Source organism: Sus scrofa, chromosome 4 (assembly GCF_054392235.1).
Source record: "Sus scrofa isolate SSC_HxYL_T2T_F1_AM1 chromosome 4, Sscrofa_HxYL_maternal_Yorkshire_Landrace_v2.0, whole genome shotgun sequence".
Taxonomy (NCBI): domain Eukaryota; kingdom Metazoa; phylum Chordata; class Mammalia; order Artiodactyla; family Suidae; genus Sus; species Sus scrofa.
The window spans coordinates 1691417-1712985 of record NC_139386.1 but is presented as its reverse complement, the minus strand read 5'-3'; the positions used below and the strand labels follow the sequence as shown (position 1 = coordinate 1712985).

Sequence of the window (21569 nt, the reverse complement as noted above, 5' to 3'; positions counted from 1 at the left end):
TCCTTCTTGGGTAATTTCTGGTCGTGGGTGCATTTGCTTGGCACTTATCAGGTGTCAGCTATGTGTGGGGACGCGTTAAAAATAAACAGGACAACACAAATAGCAGCTACCGTGCTCTGAGTGTTCGTCGGGGTGGGAGTATGGCCAGGGTCCAGGATCCGTCTGTGACGGGATCAGGGCTCAGTATGTGGAGGGATCAGGGATCCTGAGTCCAGGATCAGAAGTCAGTCTGTGATGAGGATCAAGGCTCAGTGTGTGATCAGGGTTAGGAGTCAGCCTGAGACCAGGGTCTGGCCTAGGCCTGGGGGCCCCCTGCCTGGCCTCTCCTGATACGACCCCTCCTCTCCTCCCCCTCCCCCCCACACAGCCTCACCACCTGGGTCACCAAGGTAACCAGCCCTGAAATAGTGGGTGTTTTGGCAGCTGAGGCCTAACCTGAGTCTATCCTGAAAGACTGAGCTCTGCGGCAGTTGCCATGGGAACCAAGTGGCATCCTCCGATTAGCCTGGCTTGGACACCCTCTCTCTCCCACCCACTGCCAGTTTCCACGTCACTCAGGCTTCCGTGTGGAGGCTGGGCCGGGGCAGCAAGGGGGACAGGCAGGACGTGCCCACTCTGTCCCTGCCACTAGGCCTGCCTCGGACTGCAGGCCGGCCTCTCTGTCCTTTGTCTCAGTGTGACAGGACGGGATGGCTTCAGCAGGTGAGCCCCCAAGGCCTGGAGCAACCGGCTGGGCACCCTGTGGTGGGTCCCAGCAGGCCGGGCAGACTTAATCGGGGGAGAGGGAGCCTTGGCGTCCCATCGTGGGTCTAGTCCTGGCTCCTCTCCTTGCCAGCCTGGTGGGTGACCCGGCCTCCCAGGCATCTGCCAGGTGGGTGTGGTTCTGGGCTGTGGCAGTCACCGGAGTGAAGGCATGTGAAGTGGCAGCCATGAAGGCCTCCATCTGGGCAGCCCCTGCTGTCAGAGCCGCTCACAGGCCGGCTATCCTGGGGGCACCTCCCCCTCCCCGGGGCCCCTGGTCCGGCGGGCCTTCTCCAGTGCGACATTTGCAGTTCAAAGCGAGGCAGGGTTTGTGTAGAATTAGAATCCTCCACCCTATCACTCTTACTCAGCCTGCGAGGCCCTGGCTCCACCTGCCTTCTGAGGCTCAGGCCTCCGTGCCTCCTCCGTGCCCGCTCCGGGGCACGTCCTCCTGGGGGGGCCCCACCAGCCCTGGCTGTCTGGGCCACCCCTCTTTGAGCCTGTTTCCTCTGCTGTAGGTGGTTCCTGGGTGGAGTGAGGCCCACCGTTTCTGTGTGCTGGGGCGTCTGGCACGGGGGCGGGGCAGGGGGGTGGGAGCTGGGGAGTCAGGACTCCCCCACCCAGGATGCTAGCGATCTGGGCTTGAGAGGAGCAACCTTCCCTGAAGGGTGTGGGGGCCAGGTCCAATTCCTCATCGGCCCCCTCCTCACCGAGGGAGCACAGCAGCCAGCGCGGCCCTCCGTCTTCTCATCTGAACACTGAGAGCGCAGGGCATGGCGCCCAGGCCCAGAGAAGGGCTCAGAACCAGGCCCCTCGGGCCCCTGGAACAAGGTCCGTGCAGAGTTCAGCCCTGCTCCCACTCTGTGGCCTGGGCCAGCTCCCCCCTCCGGCCCCCTGCACAGCCTGGAGCCCTGTGTTACTGCGCATGCGCAAGGGACGGACCGGGTCCCGCCCACCCGCAGAGGACAGGCGATTAAAGTTGGAGCCAGTCCGTCCTGCTGGTCCCTTGTGCGTTGGCCTGCCACCTGCCCCTTCCACCAGTGTGTCCCTCCAGCGGGCAAATCTGAAGGACAGGACGCTTGACTTTTGCGTGCCCTTGGCCCCTTGGCCGAGGCGCTCTGCCTCTCTGGGCTCGGGAGAAGTAAGGAGCATGGGAGGTGGGCTCTGAGAGGGAAGAGGAGGTTCCGCAAGGCCTCGGGGGCGTGGGAGGCTCCCGACCTACAGCGCACACCCATCACCCAGAAGGAGAAAGAGCCCCGCCTTCCAAATTGGAGGAGTCGGGCTCCCTCCCCCGCCTCCCATTCATTTGCTAATGGCGCCCCCTGCTGGCCGGTTCCCAGCACAGGCGCAGGGACCGTTGGGAGGGGGCGCTGGCACCTTCCAGGTGGCCCTCGGCAGAACAGAGCCGCCTGGCGGACTTGCTGCAAATCAAAGCGAGTTCTCCGGCATCACCTCTGACCCAGTGGCTCACCCACACCTGGCGTCTCCCAGACATTTCCTGCCACTTAGCCGCACAGGCATCAGGCCTGGGAAGCAGCGCCCCTCCTCCCGTGAGGAGTGTGAAGCCAGGGTGGACTGGACTTGACCACCGACCGTGGTGCCTGGTTGGTGAACCTGGTCCTTGGACCCTGGTGCCCACCCTCCGGGATCTGCGCAGTCCTTATTCTCACCCCATGATGTGGGTCGGCTCCCCCAGGCCGCAGATGAGCCAGAATCCAAGAGGCATCAGGGGCCCTCCTGCTGCGCCAGGTGTGCCTGCCCTTGGCCAGTCTGCCTCCCCTGCTCCAGCCCCCGGGGAGCTGGAGCAGGGGCCCAGCTCTAGTGCGGGGCCCAATGCTGAGTCTTGGCAGTGCCATCTCCTTGCCACCTTGTACACAGGTGCCCTGTCAGGGAGCTGCGTGCAGGGTGCCTGGCCTGTGCCTGGCACATAGTTGGCACCTGATGAGGCTATGTGCCCTCATTGAACCTCCCTTGACTCTACTTTGCTGGGAGTTCAGGGCCCTGGCGTTTCCAGGAACAAATGGGATGGCGGCACCACTGTCCCTCGCAGCGGGAGTGACCCGAGCACCGTGAGCATGGCCCTTGGACAGAAAGCCCAGATGAAGCGGCCCCTTGCTGAGCCCATCGCTGCAGCCCCCAGCTCTGGCCCCAGATGTATGGCCTCCCTGCCCCTCACCCCGCAATGGCTCCCCAGTACTTTGAGGCTGTCCCTCTTAGTGTCCTCAGGGGTACAGGGTCATGACTACTGGGGGACAGAGTCAGGATGGAGAAGACCCATGAGAGGGCCGAAGGAGGGTGGCTGGAGGGGCCTGAGACCCTCAGCAGCCCATCCCTGCTGGGTCTGGGGGAGGCTCCACCTGGCAGGGCCTTGGGTGGGGTGTGGGACCTTGGTCACCTCAGGTGTCCCTGTGTCGGGTGGGGGAAAGAGCACACAGATCGGGGGGGGGGATGAGGGCCCTGAGAAGGGGGTTCGGCAGGGGGTGGGGATGGGGGCCAGGCATGGGGGCCCTGGCAGAAGAGACCCCTCTGCCCCCACCCTTGTCACAGGGCCCTTGGTATAATGCAGCCCTTGGGTGGGCGGGGGTCTTTCATTCATTCATTCTCTCATTCATTCATTCTTCAGACCCACCCCAGCCTCCAGCGCTGTGTCCAGCCCCCACCCTGGGGACCTGGATTCTAAGCCCGGGGAGAGCCAGGCTCACGTGTTAGTAGACAGCTGGAGAGCATCCAGGCTCCAGAGGACGGTGGGGTGGGCACCAGACCCCAACTTTCCCTGCTGCCCTGTCGGCCTATGTTTCACGCCCCATCACTAGCCCAAACTCTCCTCCTAGCACACGGTCCAGCGGCCAGCGTTCCGGGCTGCTTGCTACTCGGAGATCTCCACGCTGCGAGTCTTTTCGCGGGGGCGCTGCACCCCAGATCCCCGTCTAGGAGACCCCAGGGGTCACCCCCTGAAAGACACCAAAGCCTTTTGCCTTCGTTCCCGGCCCTGACCTGCTCTCTGGTTCCCCCCAGGCGGCTGGAAGCTGTGGTCCCTGTGGGGCGAGTGCACGCGGGACTGCGGAGGAGGCCTGCAGACGCGGACGCGCACCTGCCTGCCCGCGCCCGGCGTGGAGGGCGGCGGCTGCGAGGGGGTGCTGGAGGAGGGCCGCCTGTGCAACCGCAAGGCCTGTGGCCGTGAGTTCGCGGACGGGCGGGCCCGGGGCGGGGCCAGATGGAGGGGCCCAGCCGGCCCGGTGGGGAAAAGGGCTGGGGGCAGGGCCTGGCCTGATGAGGAAGAGCGCTCGGCACAAGCCGGGCCTAGAAGGGCCTGGACCACGAGGGGCGGGGCCTGGACCACGAGGGGCGGGGCCTGGACCACGAGGGGCGGGGCCTGGACCACGAGGGGCGGGGCCTGGACCACGAGGGGCGGGGCCTGGACCACGAGGGGCGGGGCCTGGACCACGAGGGACGGGGCCTGGCGTGGGGTCCGGGTGGGAGAGCCAGGCCAGGGGCGGGGCCTATAACTGGTCCAGGCAGGCGGGGACCGGTGGAAGTAAGGGCCCAGGAGGGAGTGGGACCCGGTGTTAGGTGGGACTGGCTAGGGCTTTCTTAGCATCTGTGGGTTGGAACTTGGGGGTGCAAGCGGAAGGCGGCTGTGGGGCTTGTCCCTCCACCCCATCCCAGCCCTGGCCAGACCCCCTGCCGCAGCTCAGTCCTGCCTCCAGAATGTATTTATCTAATAAGGCTCTCTAATGACCTCATGCATATTTTAGCTGCTTCCATAAAGTTAAATCAAGTTATAATGAGGTTGTCATTCTTCGGGTTATTTTTTCCCCCGATAAGTTTCCTGGGGAGAGGCGCTCATCTCAGAAGCCTGGGGAGGACCCCGGGGTGTCAGGGCTGGGCCAAGGGAGGCAGGATCGCCGGGGCGCTGCTGAGCAGGGGGAGAGCAATAGCCACTGAGACCTGCTGCTCTGCAGGTGACGCCTGCAGGCCGGGAGGAAGAGAGGGAGGGGCGAAGGGCAGAGGAGACTCGACCTACAGGACCAGACAGGGATTGGCACCAGGCCTGGGTGCCCTGGTCCCTGGTTTCCCAAATCTCCAGGGAGGCCAGGTGGCTCTGGTGCTGGCAGGCCCCGCCCCACTGCAGTTGGGGGCTGAGGGACGGAAGGCTGAGGGCGCCCCTCAAGAGCTACAGGCCACGGCCTGGACGCTCACCTGAGCCACCCTGCAGCCGCGGGGCGCACCAACTCCCGGAGCCAGTCCCTGCGGTCCACGGATGCGCGGCGGCGGGAGGAGCTGGGGGACGAGCTGCAGCAGTTTGGGTTCCCGGCCCCGCAGACAGGTGAGTAGCGGTGGCAGGGCGGGGCTCACCGAAAAGGCGCTAAACCTTTGGGAAGCGGGGAAAGGCGGTTCCAGGGTACCAGGTCTTTGCGCGAGAGCTATGTGTTATTAATTGCTGCTGGTTCTAAGTAATGACTGTGTTCATTTACCGTAATTAGACTAACTTCTCAGGTGCCAGGCGCCTGTCTCCAAGCACACAGGATTTAGGGCAGCTGGCATGAGGCAAAAGGGCCTGTGGAGAAGAAAAGGTTCCAGGGCTGAGGGTCTGACCGCAGCCCCCAGAGCAGGGGCAGCAGCAGGCCTGTGATGCTGCAGGTCTGGCCCACAGGTGACCCCGCGGCGGAGGAGTGGTCCCCGTGGAGCGTGTGCTCCAGCACCTGCGGCGAGGGCTGGCAGACCCGCACGCGCTTCTGCGTGTCTTCCTCCTACAGCACGCAGTGCAGCGGGCCCCTGCGGGAGCAGCGGCTGTGCAACAACTCCGCCGTGTGCCCAGGTGGGCGGGGGGCGAGGGGCGGGGCAGCAGCAGCAGGGGGCGGGGCCAGGCCAGGGTGGCCCAGGGTTCCTTGTGCCCAGGTGGGCGGGGGCGAGGGGCGGGGAGGGCGGGGCAGCAGCAGGGGGCGGGGCGGGAGACTCCCCTGTGGGCGGGGCCAGGCCAGGGTGGCCCAGGGTTCCGTTCGCTTCGCTCCGTAGTGCATGGAGCCTGGGACGAGTGGTCGCCTTGGAGCCTGTGCTCCAGCACCTGCGGCCGCGGCTTCCGGGACCGCACCCGCACCTGCCGGCCCCCCCAGTTTGGAGGCAACCCCTGTGAGGGCCCGGAGAAGCAAACCAAGTTCTGCAACATTGCTCTGTGCCCTGGTAGGTGAGAGGGAGGGCCCTGGGCCCGGTGGGACAGGGAGAGAAAGGAGGGGCCTGGCTTTGCCCGCTCAGCCCCACCTCCCTGGGCTTCGGAGGTTGGAACCTCAGTCAGTGACCAGGCTGGAGGTTTGGGACCTGGGCGTTCTCGCTCATGCACCGTGGGCGTTTGGGCCCCCGTGGTTGTCACACGCATGGCCCGCAGACCTCACAGCGCCGCAGTGGGCCCCAGAGGTGTTCACGCCCATGCCCCCGGCTGGGTGCGGTGGGCCCTGGGTGTTCACGCTGGCTTCCTGTCCCCTTCCTCCCCCGGGCCGGGCAGTGGATGGAAACTGGAATGAGTGGTCAAGCTGGAGCACGTGCTCCGCCAGCTGCTCCCAGGGCCGGCAGCAGCGCACACGGGAGTGTAACGGGCCTTCGTACGGGGGCGCCGAGTGCCAGGGCCACTGGGTGGAGACACGAGACTGCTTCCTGCAACAGTGTCCAGGTCAGGGCCATGCCCCGGGGCCTGCGGGCAGGGGACCTGGGGGGCATGAGCCACTTGGGAGGGGCAAGACCCCATGGGGGCTCATGGTGGGCCCTCGCCTGTGGCCCCAAAATGTGGGGGCTCAGTGGGTGGTCACGGGGGACCAGTGCACGAGAGGCATGTATTTTCTCCTCTGTGGAGCTGAGCTCTGCCCCCCTATCTCATCTTCCTTCTCCTCCTGCCTTCCCCCCACTGCACCCCTGGGTCTGCCTGCCTGTGGCTCCTGTGCTGCCCCCTCCTTGCCCCATCCCTGTGCCTCTGTGCGTGGCTGTCTCCCACAGTGGATGGCAAGTGGCAGGCCTGGGCGTCATGGGGCGGCTGCAGTGTCACGTGTGGGGGTGGCACACAGCGGCGGGAGCGTGCCTGCTTGGGCCCCTTCTTCGGGGGAGTAGCCTGCCAGGGCCCGCAAGATGAGTACCGGCAGTGCAGCGCCCAGCGGTGTCCGGGTGAGTGTCGCCCCTGCCACAGCGGGACCCTGGGGAAGGGCATCCTGAATGACTGGGGACGGGCATGGGGCTTAGCTCCGCTGGGGAATGACTCCCTCTTATGACAGTAGGTGTCCTGGCGGGGTCTCGGCCTTCCCGACCCTGCTGCCGGCTCTGGGTCCCTCCTCCTGTATCCCGCCCCCACTCACATCTCTGGCCCCTTGGCAGAGCCCCATGAGATCTGCGATGAGGACAGCTTTGGTGCTGTGGTCTGGAAGGAGACCCCGGCGGGAGAGGTGGCTGCGGTCCGGTGTCCTCGCAACGCTACAGGTGAGGGCCTACGGGGCGGGTGTGCTGGGGGCCCCGACCCTCCCTCACAGAGAGGGATGAGACCCTGAGATGCCCCCACAGGCCTGCCCAGGAGTTGTGAGCGTGCTGTGCACGCAGAAGCTGGGGCAGGTTGGCCAGGGGCCTGGGACCGCCCGGTCCTGAGCGCTCACCTCACCGGGAGCCAGCGCCCACTCTCATGTGGGAATCGAGGCACAGAGGAGTCCACACACTCAGCCTGGGTTTTGAGGGCCAGTGATCGGGAAGTCAGCTTTGCGCACGGTGGTCTTAAGCTCTGTGCAGCCCTGTGGAGTGATGGGGGTGTGGGAGAAGCAGGGTGGGCTCCCAGAAGGAGCTCAGCGCGTCGGAGAAATGTGTGCCTTTGTGGACCCTTGTTTGCTCTGTGACGTTCAGGAGCCGACTCACCCTCTCTGAGCCTCTGTTTGGCTTCTGTAAAATAAGTTGGCGGTGGGCTCCCCACCCCGACAGGGCTGAGCCCCGTGGCGGCAGCTGTGCATTCCCAGCCGTGGTTGCAAGCCCCGCGCCCTGCTTCGTCTGCAGAATCATCCACGTTCTGGGTAGAATATTGCAGATCCAGGGAAGCAAAGTGAAGAAAGCACAAGTCAGAGGATGGGGTGACTTCTCTGGCCTTTTGTCTGCACGTGTGGCCCTTATCTCCCCTCATTTTCATTCCGCCCTGTGCCGTGGAGCAGGGGTCCTGTCCTGCCCCGTGGCTCCTGTTGGGTGTCAGGGTTCTGACAGTTCCTTGGGGTCGTCACCCCAGTGTGTGCGCACAGCTGTGCGAGGTTCCGTGGGAGCAAAGCGCTGGGCCACAGGCCGTGCCCTGTTTAAGGCTCTCGACATCTGATGCCATTCAGCTCCGAGGCTGCCCAGTGTCCACAACACAGCCAGGCCCTTGGGCCCCTGACGCCCCTGGGTGCAGTAGACAGGGGACCGGCTATGCCTCTGGTCCCGCGTGGTCTGGGCGGGGACCCAGCTGTGCTCCTGACCCCATGGGGGCCCTGGGTGGGGCCTGGCTGTCAGTTCTCCCCAGGGCTCCAGATGGGAAGGGGCTCTGCCGAGAGGCCCTGGGCTGAACCCTGAAGCCCCTCACTCGGCCGAGGGCCCTGCCAGCCACAGGTGCGATCCCTGAAGGTTTGGCTCCTGCCAGGGTCCAGGCCTTGACCTGCAACATCTGTTCAGAAACGTTTTGAATGAAAGAAACCAAGGGAGGCCTGGCCCCTGTGCCGGCTCTGCTCTGGGGATGAGGCCAGGGGCGTGGGCCTGTGTCCAGGGCTGGAGGGTCCCATCCGAGAGGCCTGCGGGGTGGGAGCCCTGGCGGGAGGAGGGAGAAGAGCTGAGCCCCGTTCCCCAGGCCTCATCCTGCGCCGCTGTGAGCTGGACGAGGAGGGCATTGCCCACTGGGAGCCGCCCACCTACATCCGCTGCGTCTCCATCGACTACCGCAACATCCAGATGATGGTGAGCCTGGCCCTGGAGTCTCCCGCGCGTCCTGGGCTGGCAGTCGGCTGCCTTAGCCCGGGTCCCAGCGGCACGCGGTGGACCTGAGTCAGCCGTGGCCACCGGCTGGGGGCTGCCGAGGACCCTCTGGGCGTGGGAGGTCCTTGGTCCCTGCAGAGTCACGGCAGGCACCCCGCATCTCCCCAGACGCGGGAGCACCTGGCGAAGGCTCAGCGTGGGCTGCCCGGGGAGGGCGTCTCCGAGGTCATCCAGACGCTGGTGGAGATCTCCCAGGACGGGGCCAGCTACAGCGGGGACCTGCTCTCCACCATCGACGTCCTCAGGAACATGACCGAGATCTTCCGGAGGGCGTATTACAGCCCCACGCCGGGGGACGCGCAGGTGGGCGGCCGGGGCGCCGGCCCACCCCGCCCTCAGACGGAGCCCTGGCCCCGGCCCCACTCGGAGCCCTGGCCCCGGTCCCTCTCTGAACCCTGACCCCGGTCCCACTCTGAACCCTGACCCCGGTCCCTCTCTGAACCCTGACCCCGGTCCCACTCGGAGCCCTGGCCCCGGTCCCTCTCTGAACCCTGACCCTGGTCCCACTCTGAACCCTGACCCCGGTCCCACTCTGAACCCTGACCCCGGTCCCACTCTGAACCCTGACGCCGGTCCCACTCTGAACCCTGACCCCGGTCCCTCTCTGAACCCTGACCCCGGTCCCACTCTGAACCCTGACGCCGGTCCCACTCTGAACCCTGACCCCGGTCCCTCTCTGAACCCTGACCCCGGTCCCTCTCTGAACCCTGAACCCGGTCCCACTCGGAGCCCTGGCCCCGGTCCCTCTCTGAACCCTGACCCCGGTCCCTCTCTGAACCCTGACCCCGGTCCCACTCTGAACCCTGACCCCGGTCCCACTCTGAACCCTGACCCCGGTCCCTCTCTGAACCCTGACCCCGGTCCCACTCGGAGCCCTGGCCCCGGTCCCTCTCTGAACCCTGACCCCGGTCCCTCTCTGAACCCTGACCCCGGTCCCACTCTGAACCCTGACCCCGGTCCCACTCTGAACCCTGACCCCGGTCCCTCTCTGAACCCTGACCCCGGTCCCTCTCTGAACCCTGACCCCGGTCCCTCTCTGAACCCTGACCCCGGTCCCACTCGGAGCCCTGGCCCCGGTCCCTCTCTGAACCCTGGCCCCGGTCCCTCTCTGAACCCTGACCCCGGTCCCTCTCTGAACCCTGACCCCGGTCCCACTCTGAACCCTGACCCCGGTCCCACTCTGAACCCTGACCCCGGTCCCACTCGGAGCCCTGACCCCGGTCCCACTCGGAGCCCTGACCCTGGTCCCATTCTGAACCCTGACCCCGGTCCCTCTCTGAACCCTGACCCCGGTCCCATTCTGAACCCTGACCCCGGTCCCACTCTGAACCCTGACCCCGGTCCCTCTCTGAACCCTGACCCCGGTCCCTCTCTGAACCCTGACCCCGGTCCCACTCGGAGCCCTGGCCCCGGCCCCACACGGAGCCCTGACCCCGGTCCCATTCTGAACCCTGACCCCGGTCCCACTTTGAACCCTGACCCCGGTCCCACTCTGAACCCTGACCCTGGTCCCCCTCTGACCCTGACCCTGCTCCCACATGGAGCCTTGACCCCGGTCCCACGCTGACCCTGACCCTGGTCCCACACTGAGCTGTGATTCTGGTGCCGTGGTCTCTGCTCACTGCCCCTTCTTCCTCTTCCTTCCAGAACTTTGTCCAGATCATCAGCAACCTGCTGGCAGAGGAGAACCGAGACAAGTGGGAAGAGGCCCAGCTGGTAGGGAAGAGGCTGGGGCCTTGTGGTCGGAGCAGCAGGCTGGGCACGGGCATCTCTGGGCCCCACTAAGGCCCAGGTCACCCAGGGTGGGGTCCTGGCCTCAGATCCCAGCACGGCCCCTGCCACTCTGGTGACTTTGAGGCCGTGGCTTATCTTTCGGGCCTCGGTTTCCCGTCGTCAGAGGACTGAGGGCCCCGCGGGGGCTCAGGGAGGGTTGTGAGAAGAGGCCTAGGCGCTGGTGCATGCGGCACACGGCAGCTCTTTCTCATCGGGGAGCGCGGTCCGATGCCCCGCCTCCCAGACCGCCCCGGAGCCTGCCACTGCGCCCGTGCCCGGGGCGGCTCCCCGTGTGGCCCACGGTGCCCAGAGACCACTGCTCTCCTCCTGTGGGACCCCGGCCGCGGGGCCGGAGCACAGCAGCCCCTCTGGGGTCAGGATTCTCGTCACCAAATGGCGATGAAGACTCAGGCCCCATCTGCTTGCTGTCCGTCCAGGGTCCTGCGTGGGGGGCGTGATGACAGGACCCCGACAGAGAGGGAGCAGATGAGGTGGGGGAGGGAGGCCCGAGGAGGCAGAGGCTGTGTCCCTGCTGGGCACAGGGGTCCTTGGCGACATCGCGTGGCTCTGGTGGTCCCCTTCTTGACGGGGCTGCTGCCCGCCGTCGCCGAGGCTCCCTGACTCCTGCCTCCCCCTCCCCCAGATGGGCCCCAATGCCAAGGAGCTGTTCCGGCTGGTGGAGGACTTCGTGGACGTCATCGGCTTCCGCATGAAGGACTTGCGGGACGCCTACCAGGTGACAGACAACCTGGGTAAGCCCGCCCCTTCGGCCTCTTTCCTCAGCAGCCAGCCAGCGGCCAGAGGCCCTCTGCGGGCCCTCAGGCCGAGTTCTAAGATGAATCGCGTGTTTCCAGGGATGCGGTCCCTGACGGGGGTCTGATGGAACCCAGGAGGGGTCAGCTTCGGGGAGCGGGGGCGTTGGTCTCAGATCCAGACAAGGTCCCAGAGACCTCGGATCACAGGCACCCTGGGATCCCCAGGCCACTGCCCGCCCCTTGTTCCCGCCTCCCTGGGGCTGGGGGCCCGCTTCTGCTCGGCACCCCCGGGGTCCTCTCTGCGTTGGGACCGCACAGATTTGAAGGCGGCCCTGCGTAGTCCTCTGCTGTGTGTCTGTCACGGGGCGGGCTGCTCCCAGTGCCGTGGCCTTGGACGAGGCCCTGAAATGGGCCGGCGGTCGTGTGGCCTCAGAGGCCGCAGAGAGCAGAGTGCGCCTGGGGCCTCGGGGGCCGGTGGTGGCTGTCGGCACACATACCGACGAGGGTCGTCCGTGGTTGTCACCAGCGCCCCCTAAACAGCTCTCTGGGGCCACGTTTGCCAAATCTTCCCTGTCTCGGCGCCTCCCCAGACAACCCCTGTTGTCACGGTCCCCCCGCAGTGGGGAACCCAGGAGTGGACGCTGGCCCGGCTGTGGTCCAGGCAGTACCGAGGAGGAGGGCTGTCGCCTCCCTTGTGGAGACACTCGGGCCTCTGGTAACATGCCCTAGGCCGGCTGTGCTGCCTTAGCACACACCTGGGGACATGCCCGGGCTGGGACGAGCTAAGCCGGAGGTTCCCGGAGCACCGGCACTGCCCCTCTGCCTTAGAGTCAGGACCCCAGGGCTGGAGTGACCTCCAAGGCCAGGGGATCGGGGAGATGCAGGCCTGGGGGTCCGGTGCCAGTGGAAGTCACCAGGCAGGTGGGTCAGTGGTGGCTCCAGGCCGGCTGGGGCGGCCTCTCCCCTCCTTCTCTCCCCCGCTGGACTGGGCCTTTTTCTAGGTGAAGTGGGAGTGGTGGCTGTGCGGGGCGGGCTGACTGCTGCAGACCCTCGGCCCTCCTGGCTCAGGCCTCGCCGTGGAGGCTGGCTCCCAGGGCGCCCAGCATTGCCCGTGGCCCTGGAGGGGCGCTCAGGCACCTGCTGCCCACCCCCCCCACACACCCCAGGCACCTGGTGACCCCAAAACCCACACCCTCCCTGCACCCCGCTGCTGGATGCTTACCCTACGGATCCCAGCAGCCTGACCACCTCCAGGGCCTTAGCCAGGGACACCCCCCCCCCCCACCACTCCAGGGCCATCACAGACTGCAGACCACCTATTTCTTCTCTAGCCAGGTCCCCCCCCCACACACACACAGCTCTGAGAGCGGGTCTGGCTCCCCCTCCCCTGACCCTCAGCGTTAGAACAGACCCTGCCCACAGCTGGTGCCTGGAAGCATCTGGCGTGGATGGGTTTGCTCACCTGTTCTTGTGTTGGCAAGGGACTTGGCAACCAAGGGTCAGCCGCGTGCTGGGCTGGGCACCCAGAGAAGGGGCCCCTGGCCCTGTCCCAGGGCCTCTGGCAGGGAGGATGCCCGGGGCCCAGAGCTGACCGCACAGGTGCAGGGAGGCACGGCTAGTGGCAGGGGGGCAGGGTAGCCAGGCCTGGAGCTCAGGAGCGTGCGCGTCGCTGCATGAGCAAAGGTGTCGGGGAGGGAATCGGCTGGTCTGGGGATGGGGGAGGGCCAGGTGACAGCTGGGCAGGGGAGACTGTTGGCTCTAAGCCCTTCCCCTTCTCTCTACACCCAAAGCACCCCCGGCCCCCAAGACCCAGACCCAGGCCACGGGTGCCAGGTGAGGGGAGCAGTGTGTCTGCCTGGCGTGGGTGGGCCTGGAATGAAGGGGCTGAGGTGGTGGGCACCCCCCCACCCTGTCCTACCAGGATGCCTCGGTTGGGGCTGGACAGAGCCCCCTGGGGCTGGGGTTTTGAGGGTGCAGCTTCCTGGGGCCTGATGGGGCCAAGGGTTTTCAGAAGGCCACTCAGGCCCTGGCAGGGAGAGGTGGGGACGAAAGGCTGCAGGGCCACCGGCTGTCCCTGCTCTGGCCTCTCCCCAGGCGTGTGAGTCTCCACAGCCGGCACCTTCCTTCCTGGCCCATCTCTTGTCCCCTTTAGTCCCGGCCCTGGGAGGGGCTGTCCCTGTCCCTCCTACAGAGCGCAGCCAGAGGGGGGAGGCTGGGCTCCAGTGTCTGAGGGGCACCGAGTCGGACGCCACGCCAGGCGCGTAGCCCATTGTCGGCACCTTCCGGGGCCGTGGGGGCTGGTCTAGGCTGAGTCCCCACAGGGCTGGGGGGCGCCTGCTGGGGTGGAGGTGTCATTCGAGATCCGGAAGGGACCAGGAAGTCACCAGGGCCCTGGGCCCCGGGCCCCACCTGGAGGTTGGCGTCGGGCAGCCGCCCTGCCCCCGCTCTGAGCCGCGAGTGCCCCCGCGTGATGGTTCTGGGCTCCCGGGCTGCTCCCAGTACCAGGGCTGAGGCTCTCAGTGTCTCTGTCTCTGCCTCCCGGTGTCTGTCTCTGTTGTCTGCCCCCTGCCCCCGCCCCCGCCCCCGCCCCAGTCCTCAGCATCCATAAGCTCCCAGCCAGCGGAGCCACGGACATCAGCTTCCCCATGAAGGGCTGGCGGGCCACGGGCGACTGGGCCAAGGTGCCGGAGGACAGGGTCACTGTGTCCAAGAGTGTCTTCTCCACGGGGCTGGCAGGTGAGGGGCCTCGGGGTACCGGCGGGGAGGGCAGGGTCCAGGGTCTGGCCTGCTGCTTCGAGGACTCGGGCAGCATCCGCTCCTTCTCGGGGTTCCCGGGGTGGCCCCCTCCTCCAGGAAGCCCTCCTACCTCCCTGTGTTGGGAGACTCCCGGGCCATCTCGGCCCCATAGACCAACAGACCGCCTCACCACGGGGAGGGAAAGGGTCTCGCCTGGAGTCACACACAGCAGGTGACCCGGGTCCCCAGGAAGAGGAACCGCGCCCTGCCCGTCCCCAGCTCTCAAGGGTCACTCAGGGGATCCGGCAGTCCCCTGCGTCCCTTGCCCGAGCGGGGTCCTGGCCCGGGGGCCGGAGGAGGTGACAGGCGGTGCTCTCTTCCAGAGGCTGATGACTCATCCGTGTTTGTGGTGGGCACTGTGCTCTACCGAAACCTGGGCAGCTTCCTGGCCCTGCAGAGGTGGGCACCGCGGGCACGCGGGGGTCGGGGGAGGCCAGGCCTGGGGCTCCCGACCCCGACACGGCCCCGGCTCTCCCCCAGGAACACGACCGTCCTCAACTCCAAGGTCATCTCGGTGACCGTGAAGCCCCCGCCTCGCTCCCTGCTCACGCCCTTGGAGATTGAGTTCGCCCACATGTACAACGTGAGTGCCGCCCTCGTGCGCGGCCGCGTGCCCGCGATCCTCCGCCGGACCCCGCGTGGGGGGCGTGCTCACCCGTCTCGGCCTCACCGCAGCCTTGACTCCCAGCGACCGGGGAGGGGGGGACACGGAGGCTGGCAGAGCTGCGGGAGCTTGCCCGGGGACGCCCCGGGGCCGTGTGGGAGCTGAAGCGGCCCCAGCCCCTTGGCCTGGCTGGTCCCTCGGGCAGAGAGAGGTGACCTCTGCTGAGAAGTCTGCCTTCCACGCCTGGCTCCTCGGGGCTCTCCTTCAGCCTCGGAGCGGCCGGTGCCGAGACCCTTCAGACCAGCTGAGAGCCAGAGCCACCCCTGCCCGGCCAGGCCAGGGCAGAGCCAGGCCAGGGCTGTGGGAAGAGCCGGGCTTGCCCTTTCCCGCTGTGTGGCCTTGGGCCTTGCTCAACCTCTCTGTGCCTGGGCTCCCTCCCTCACCAAGTGGGAACCCCGCTTGTGGCTGTTATCACACCACGGCCTGCGGGACGGGTGTTTGCTGAGTCCACGGGGGCCCCCTGACCCATTTTGCACTAAGCTGGACTGGCCCGCCTGGTATCTAGAGCTGGGCTTCGGCCACCACTGCTCAGCCCTGCTCAGAGAGGGGACAGGGGCTGCCCCAGGCCACTCCGCTAGGGGTGGGGGGAGGCTGAGCCAGTCCCTTCCTGCTCTGGGCCTCAGTTCGTCCTGCTCAGACTGTCCTGGGGGAACAGCGCAGGCAGAGGATCCGGGTGGATCCGGCAGTGACCCTTGGGCGGGGCTCTTAGGGTGGGCAGGTGGCCTGACTCCTCCCTTCTCTCCCAGGGCACCACCAACCAGACCTGTATCCTGTGGGATGAGACGGATGTGTAAGTTCATCGGGGCCTTGGGGTGGGGGGCGCCGACTCAGTGGGGAGGGATGTGGGCTTCAGGTTTAGGGTCAATGACCCTCCTCTGTCTGTCATGCAGGGTCTCTTCCTGCCCGGGTCAGGCTCTGGGGCAGCAGGGGGCCACCTGGCTGGCCCTCCACCCCTCCCAGGGAAGTCCTTGGCCTGGGGTCCAGAGGGTCTGGAGGTCCCCCGGCCAGGCGAGAGTAGACAGTCTAGGGCTGCAGGAGCACCGCCAAGGGCCCGGGCAGCTGGCCGAGCCCCAGAGTGATCTGATGGGAAGCAGAGGCAGGGCTCCTGGGGTCCCGTGCCCATTCCTTGTCCAGCACATAGCCCAGCCCATGTCGGGCGCTGCAGCAGTGTGGGAGCAAGTACAGGGCAGGGCACCGGGCTGGAGTGGCTGTGCTCTGATTCAGGGTCAGGGGCATGTAGTCGCAGGGAAGAGTTTGTGCAAAGGCCCTGCAGTGGGGTGGCCCCCAGAGGCAAGAAGGGTCAGAACTGGGGAGACTGGGCAGGAGAGAGCTTGGTGCTGGGTCCTGATGGGTCAGATGGGCCTGGTGGGAACTGGGGCCTTCCCCCCAAGGGAGGGGGGTGTTCAGAGAGCTGCTTATCACTGTCACCGCCTGCTTCCCTCACCCCTGGCACTGCCAGTCTCCAGGCCAGCCCCTGGGTCGGGGGTACATGTGGCAAGTCCCTCACGCTGTGGGCAGTGCAGTGATGGAGGTGTGTCCTAGGAGGCCAGGGGAGGCTCCCGGCATGACTGAGGAGGACACACGTCCCTGGAAGAGAACAGGAGGAGGGGGCTTCAGGCAGAAGCACTATTTAAGCTAAAGCGTGGGGGTTGGGAGGTCCAGGAGGGACATGGAGTGTGGCCGGGAAGAGCAGGCAGCTGAAGAGGCCAGATGGGTGCAGGGGCACAGGGGAGCCGGAAGGGGCATGGGCCGAGTTTGTGGGGGCTGTGTCAGGAACTCCGGAAGCTGTTGGGAGGGGCGTGGTCATCCTCCACCCGGCCGGCCGCCCATCTTCTACCCACCAGTCCATCCCGTCCACCATCCATCCGTCTTCCACCCACTCATCCATCCGTCTTCCACCCATCCTTCCATCATCCATCCCGTCCACCATCCATCCGTCTTCCACCCACTCATCCATCCTTCATCCACCCATCCTTCATCCATTCATCCATCCTCCACCCACCCATCCACCCATCTTCTACCCACCAGTCCATCCCGTCCATCTACCCGCCTCTCCATCATCCGTCTATCCATCCATCCATCCTCCATCCACCTGTCATCCATGCATCCATCCCTCCATCCATCCTTCATTAATCCATCCATCATCCATCCCTCCAAGTCCTGCCCACCCATCCATCCTTCATCCACTCAGTCTTCATCTATCCATCCAACCTCCATTCATCCATCCACCCGCTTACCTATCCACCCACCCACCTATCCGCCCATCCACTCACTCATCCACCCATCCACACCCCATTCATCCATCCATGCCCCGTCCCTTCATCCCCCTAGTCGGCCAGCCAGCCAGTCACCCACCCCCATCTACCCATCCAGCCACCTCCCAACTGTTCATCCTCCAGTGACTGCTGACCGCTGGCAAGGCACTGCTTTACAAGGTCCTGGCTCAGCCTCCTCCTATCCCCGATGAGGGGGGACAGGAAAGTAGGAACATACAGATCCCTGTGAGACTGTCAGGTCATGACATGTGCCAAGAAGCAGTGCCCAGTGGATCTGGTGGCAGGTGGGGTGGGGTGCCTTTCAGAAAAGATTGACAGAAGCCTCTCTGGGGTGGTGTCTGAGCAGAGGGCTGACTCGGCACTGTGGATGTCGGCGTCTGAGGACAGGCATGTTGGCAGGAGGAACAGGCAGTTCAAAGGCCCTGTGGCAGGTGCGTGCAGGGCCACACTGCAGGCTCTGCTGCCCTTTCCCGCTCTGGGCTTCAGGGTGTGAGGACAGGGCCCGGAGCTGGGAGCTGGGCTGGGGGATGCTGGAGTGGACTCCATAGCCCTGGCGAGCTGGCCCTCTGCCTTGGGTGCCATCGATTGCTTTTCTCTAGATTTTGCAAGTGGCATAAGATCTTTGTACAAAAAGAAGTATTAGAAAAGGGTGAAAAAAGAAAAAGAAAGGGGGCTATGTGCTCACAGTAGCCAGGCTGGCCTCTGGGGCCGTTGCGGGAGGTTGTGCCATGGCAGCAGTTCCGTCCTGTCTGGCCCCTGACGTTGGCACAGGCCCCTCTCCATAGCCCGGAAGCCGTCCCGTTGGGCTGTTCGGAGGCGCCTCCTGGGGAGCCGGGTTCACCCAGCTGTGCAGCACCCTGGCTCGGACAGCTCCGCTCACACTCCTGGATGTTCCCTGGGCACCGAGTCCCCCGGGATCTTGGTGCTAGATGCTTTCCAGAAAGGTGGACCCACCCCTGCTCTGCCGTCCAGGGCAGCAGCCTGGGGGAGGTCTGGCCAGCCTAGTGTCAAGTTCACTGGCCCTTAGGGCTGTGTGGTCTGGGGATTCTGCCCTCTGGGAGCCCCATTTTCGTGCTCACATGGGGGGGCAGAGTGGCAGATGGGGAGAGGCCAGTGGCCACGGGGCGCCCACCTTCCCTTCCTCTTTCAGGTGGGGGGCATCCACTGCCCCGGGCCCGCCAGGCCCGGCCCTGGTCACCTCTGGGTGGGTGCGAACCTGATGGTCTATGTGCCTGGGCCCCGGGGACCCAAGGATGGTGGGAAGGTGCTCCCTTGGGGCGCATTTTGCCCACAACTCCCTCTTCAGGCCTGGGCACGGCCCTGGGAGCCTGGCCTGGCCTGTTACCTCTGGGGAAGCTGAGGCTCTGGAAGGAGCAGGGTCCAGCTCAGTGTGGGGACGGGCCATCCGACCCAGAGCCGCAGTCCGGGGCCCAGAGGCAGCCGCGGGTGGGGGAGGGGAGGAGGCGGGCCCTGCCCTTCCCCCCTGCCCCCTCCCCCTCCCACCTCCCCTCTGTGCTGGTCAGCACCTCCTTCTCCAGCCGGCGGGGGCTGCTCCTCTCATAAACTGGCTCAGAGAAGGCAAGGGTTTCCCAGGCGACCCGAAATGGGGGCCAGGGACAGGGCCCCAGGCCTGCTTCCACCCGCTCAATCTCAGAGACCAGGTCTGTGCTGGTGTGGGCCTGTGTTTGTGTGTCTTTGAAGGAGAAAGGGTTTCACGTAGCTGCAGAATTGTGTGTGTCGAGGGTGGGGGCGGGGGGAGTGCCAGTGAGTGGGGGCACGAGAGCCACCAGTGACCGTCACCTCAGTAGGGAGCTTTTGATCCATAACTGAACTCTGTTCCTGGTCTCTGAGGGAGCCTGGATCCCAAACCCACACGGAACCCTGGTCCTGGGCACACGCTGAGCCCTGATCCTGTGTCTCATCTGGAATCACTTTGCATGTTCACGTGTGTTTGTGCGTGTGTCATGTGCATGGGGGGCCGCCTCCTCTTCCACGCACACTCAGCAGTCAACCATGTGACACACTCATCTTGGAAAGTCTGAGTCAGAGGCTTCCGCCCACAGTGCAGGCCCTCCACCTGCCTCGCCCCCAGCTGTACAAACACACTTGCACACGCGGGCTCAACATTTGTGCTTGAGGCGACTGCTCACAGCAAGACTCGAGGTCCTCTCCCACCCCGCCCCGCCCCCGCCAGCCTGGCCGCGGCTCGGGGGCCTCGGGCGCAGGGCCCTTGGCGTTAGGATAAGGGAGTCTTTGCAGAACCCTCAGGCGTTTCGGTGGTTGGGGGACGGGGGGAAAGGGCAGAGGAAGGGTGGGTGGGCGGCCCACGGGGCTGCTGGAGGCCAGGAGCACAGCCTGGAGTGCAGGGCTGTGGTCCTGAAAGGACAGCTCCCGGTCTTGCCCTCAGAGACGCCGCAAACGTCCTGCCGTTTCCCTTTTAAAAATAACCCGAGAGTTACATAGAGCGTCACAGTCAGAGCTGGCAAGGTCCTCAGAAATCGCCTGCTCTGCCTCACTTGAAAAGGGGGTAGCTGGGGCCCAGTGTGGGACATCAGTCCCAGCCAGGCCTGGGCCACACACCCTCCAGGATGCTCATCCTTATATACCGGCATGTTGGGAGGTGTTCTGCCAGATGCCAGTCCCCCGAGGGCTCCAGGAAGGGCAGGGTTCCATGCCCACCATGTCTTGTGCACCTGGGTCCACGCTGGAGTCAACTATAAAGGCTCTGAGAAGTCCTGCAGCAGGCTCCTATTCGGTCAGGTTGGGGTTTCCCTAACTGGTGGGCGCTGGGCAGCTTTACTCCCTGGAACCTGCGTCAGGAGAGCAGACTCTGGGACGGGCTGGGGGAGGGGGTGACATGTCCAGTCTTTTCCTGAAGGCCTGACCCCACTCCAGGTGCCTTTAGACCTGCTTCATTTCCTCATACAAGCTGGCTCCATCTGGCTGAAGACACTGGGGCCCCAAGTGCTATTTGCCAAGCCCAGGGCCACCCTGCGGGTCATGTCAGTCTGTCTCTATCCCCTCCGTGCAGACCCCAGCCCCTCCAGGTGCGGCTGTTCTGGGGGATGCTCGGCACCCAGGCCCAGCCCCTCCCCAGGGACCTTGCCCAAGTGCGTGTCCCGGTCCCTTTAAGAGCCTGGCCCCACATCCATCCTTGGTTTCCTTGGAGAGGGCAGTGAGGGGGCAGGCCGAGGGGGGCAAGCGGAAGGGAGACTTGGCAGGGTCCCCAGGTCGCTGTCAGCAGCCGGTTCTCAGCCCAGTTTCTCCCACGCGGCCGGGTTCCTCAAGGGGGCGGAGGAGGCGGGCTGAGGGCCCAGGAGGGGGTGGGGTGGGAGATGCGCTCAACAGAGGCCTTTTTGGTGGCCTGGGAAGGGCCTCGGAATCCACCCCACCCGAGAGCATGGGGGGGTGGCGTAGGGTGGGGGATGTGCTCTGCTCCCCTCACCGGGGCGGGGGCCGGGGGCCGGGGGGAGGGGTGCCGCGCTGCTCTCAGAAGCCAGACCCCCCCCCCCCACTGTCTAGCCTCTGCTCCTGCCCCTGGCCTGGACTCAGCCCCAGCCCCTCCCCCAGCGCCCCTCCCTTCTCTGTCTCCCCCCACGTTGTCCCTGGGGAGCAGCAGGGGCTGGCAGAGGCCCACTGTGGGCGGGCCCTCTCCTCGGGGGTGTCTGAGCCTGGGCCGGCCGGTCCCTTGCCAGGCTTGGGAGCTGGAGAGGACAGATAGCCGTGAGGTCACGGCCAGGGACAGCAGCTGGGCTCAGAACCTGCAACATTGCATGTCCCCCACCCTTGGCTGGCAGCCCCACGGGCCCCCTCGCCACTGCCCTTCTCGGTGCCAGCTGGAATGCTTGGAGTCTTCACCCCTGGACCCTGTGCCCTCTGCTCCAGCCTCAAGAGCCACCTGCTCCTGGAGGCCTTCTCCCCTTTCCTGCATCACCGCTGTCCACTTCTTCCCGGCTCTGACCCCGGGCTGCTGTGTATCCACATGCCTGGACCAACCCCCCCACCCCAGCCCCCTGGCAGTGTGAGCCCCGCCCCAGGCGGGGCTGGGTCTCCCATCCGTGGTCCAGGGCTCCCCCTAGCCCCCGGTACGTAGTAAGCCCCCTGGGGAGGCGAATAGAAGCCATTGGAACCCACCCCATCTGAAGGGGGTCCCTCAGGCCCCTGGGGATTCGCCCATTCATTCCTTCCTCCATCGACTCAGTCATCCATTCCCTGCACCCACCGAATCCAGTCTGCCCAGCGTGGTCTGACCGTGGGGAGGGTCCTGCCTCCCAGATGCCCCCTCCACCCGGCAAGACATCTATGGGGCTGCCTGGCCCTGGTGGGCCCGCCCCTTCCTCACTTGTGGACATGGGATGGGAGGGGCTCTCCCAGGAGCCTGGGGGCCAAAGAGTCTGGGCTCTAGGCTGTCCCCACGGGAGTGCCTGCTTGGGTCCATGGGGTCCTGCAGCCTTGCTTGGCCCATCAGGCTGTCCCTTCCTCCAGCTCGGGGTCCCTGGCTCCGGCCACGCAAGCCCCGCCTCAGTTTCCTCGCCTGTGAGATGCGAC

The 21569-nt window shown here is 65.9% G+C and overlaps 1 protein-coding gene across 2 annotated transcripts in view; it reads left to right on the top strand.

Annotated features, from left to right (window-relative positions):
- ADGRB1 (adhesion G protein-coupled receptor B1) overlaps positions 1 to 21569 on the top strand; it is a 76580-nt gene that overhangs the window by 18977 nt on the left and 36034 nt on the right. For both annotated transcript variants that reach the window (XM_085020992.1, XM_085020991.1), the window contains exons 3-17: positions 3757 to 3918; positions 4958 to 5068; positions 5396 to 5560; positions 5758 to 5922; positions 6242 to 6406; positions 6727 to 6891; positions 7099 to 7200; positions 8573 to 8679; positions 8866 to 9060; positions 10405 to 10473; positions 11174 to 11282; positions 13878 to 14021; positions 14405 to 14480; positions 14562 to 14664; positions 15492 to 15535. In XM_085020992.1, the coding sequence (XP_084877118.1) occupies positions 3757 to 3918; positions 4958 to 5068; positions 5396 to 5560; positions 5758 to 5922; positions 6242 to 6406; positions 6727 to 6891; positions 7099 to 7200; positions 8573 to 8679; positions 8866 to 9060; positions 10405 to 10473; positions 11174 to 11282; positions 13878 to 14021; positions 14405 to 14480; positions 14562 to 14664; positions 15492 to 15535 (1882 nt within the window). The remainder of the gene's footprint in view (positions 1 to 3756; positions 3919 to 4957; positions 5069 to 5395; positions 5561 to 5757; positions 5923 to 6241; positions 6407 to 6726; positions 6892 to 7098; positions 7201 to 8572; positions 8680 to 8865; positions 9061 to 10404; positions 10474 to 11173; positions 11283 to 13877; positions 14022 to 14404; positions 14481 to 14561; positions 14665 to 15491; positions 15536 to 21569) is intronic.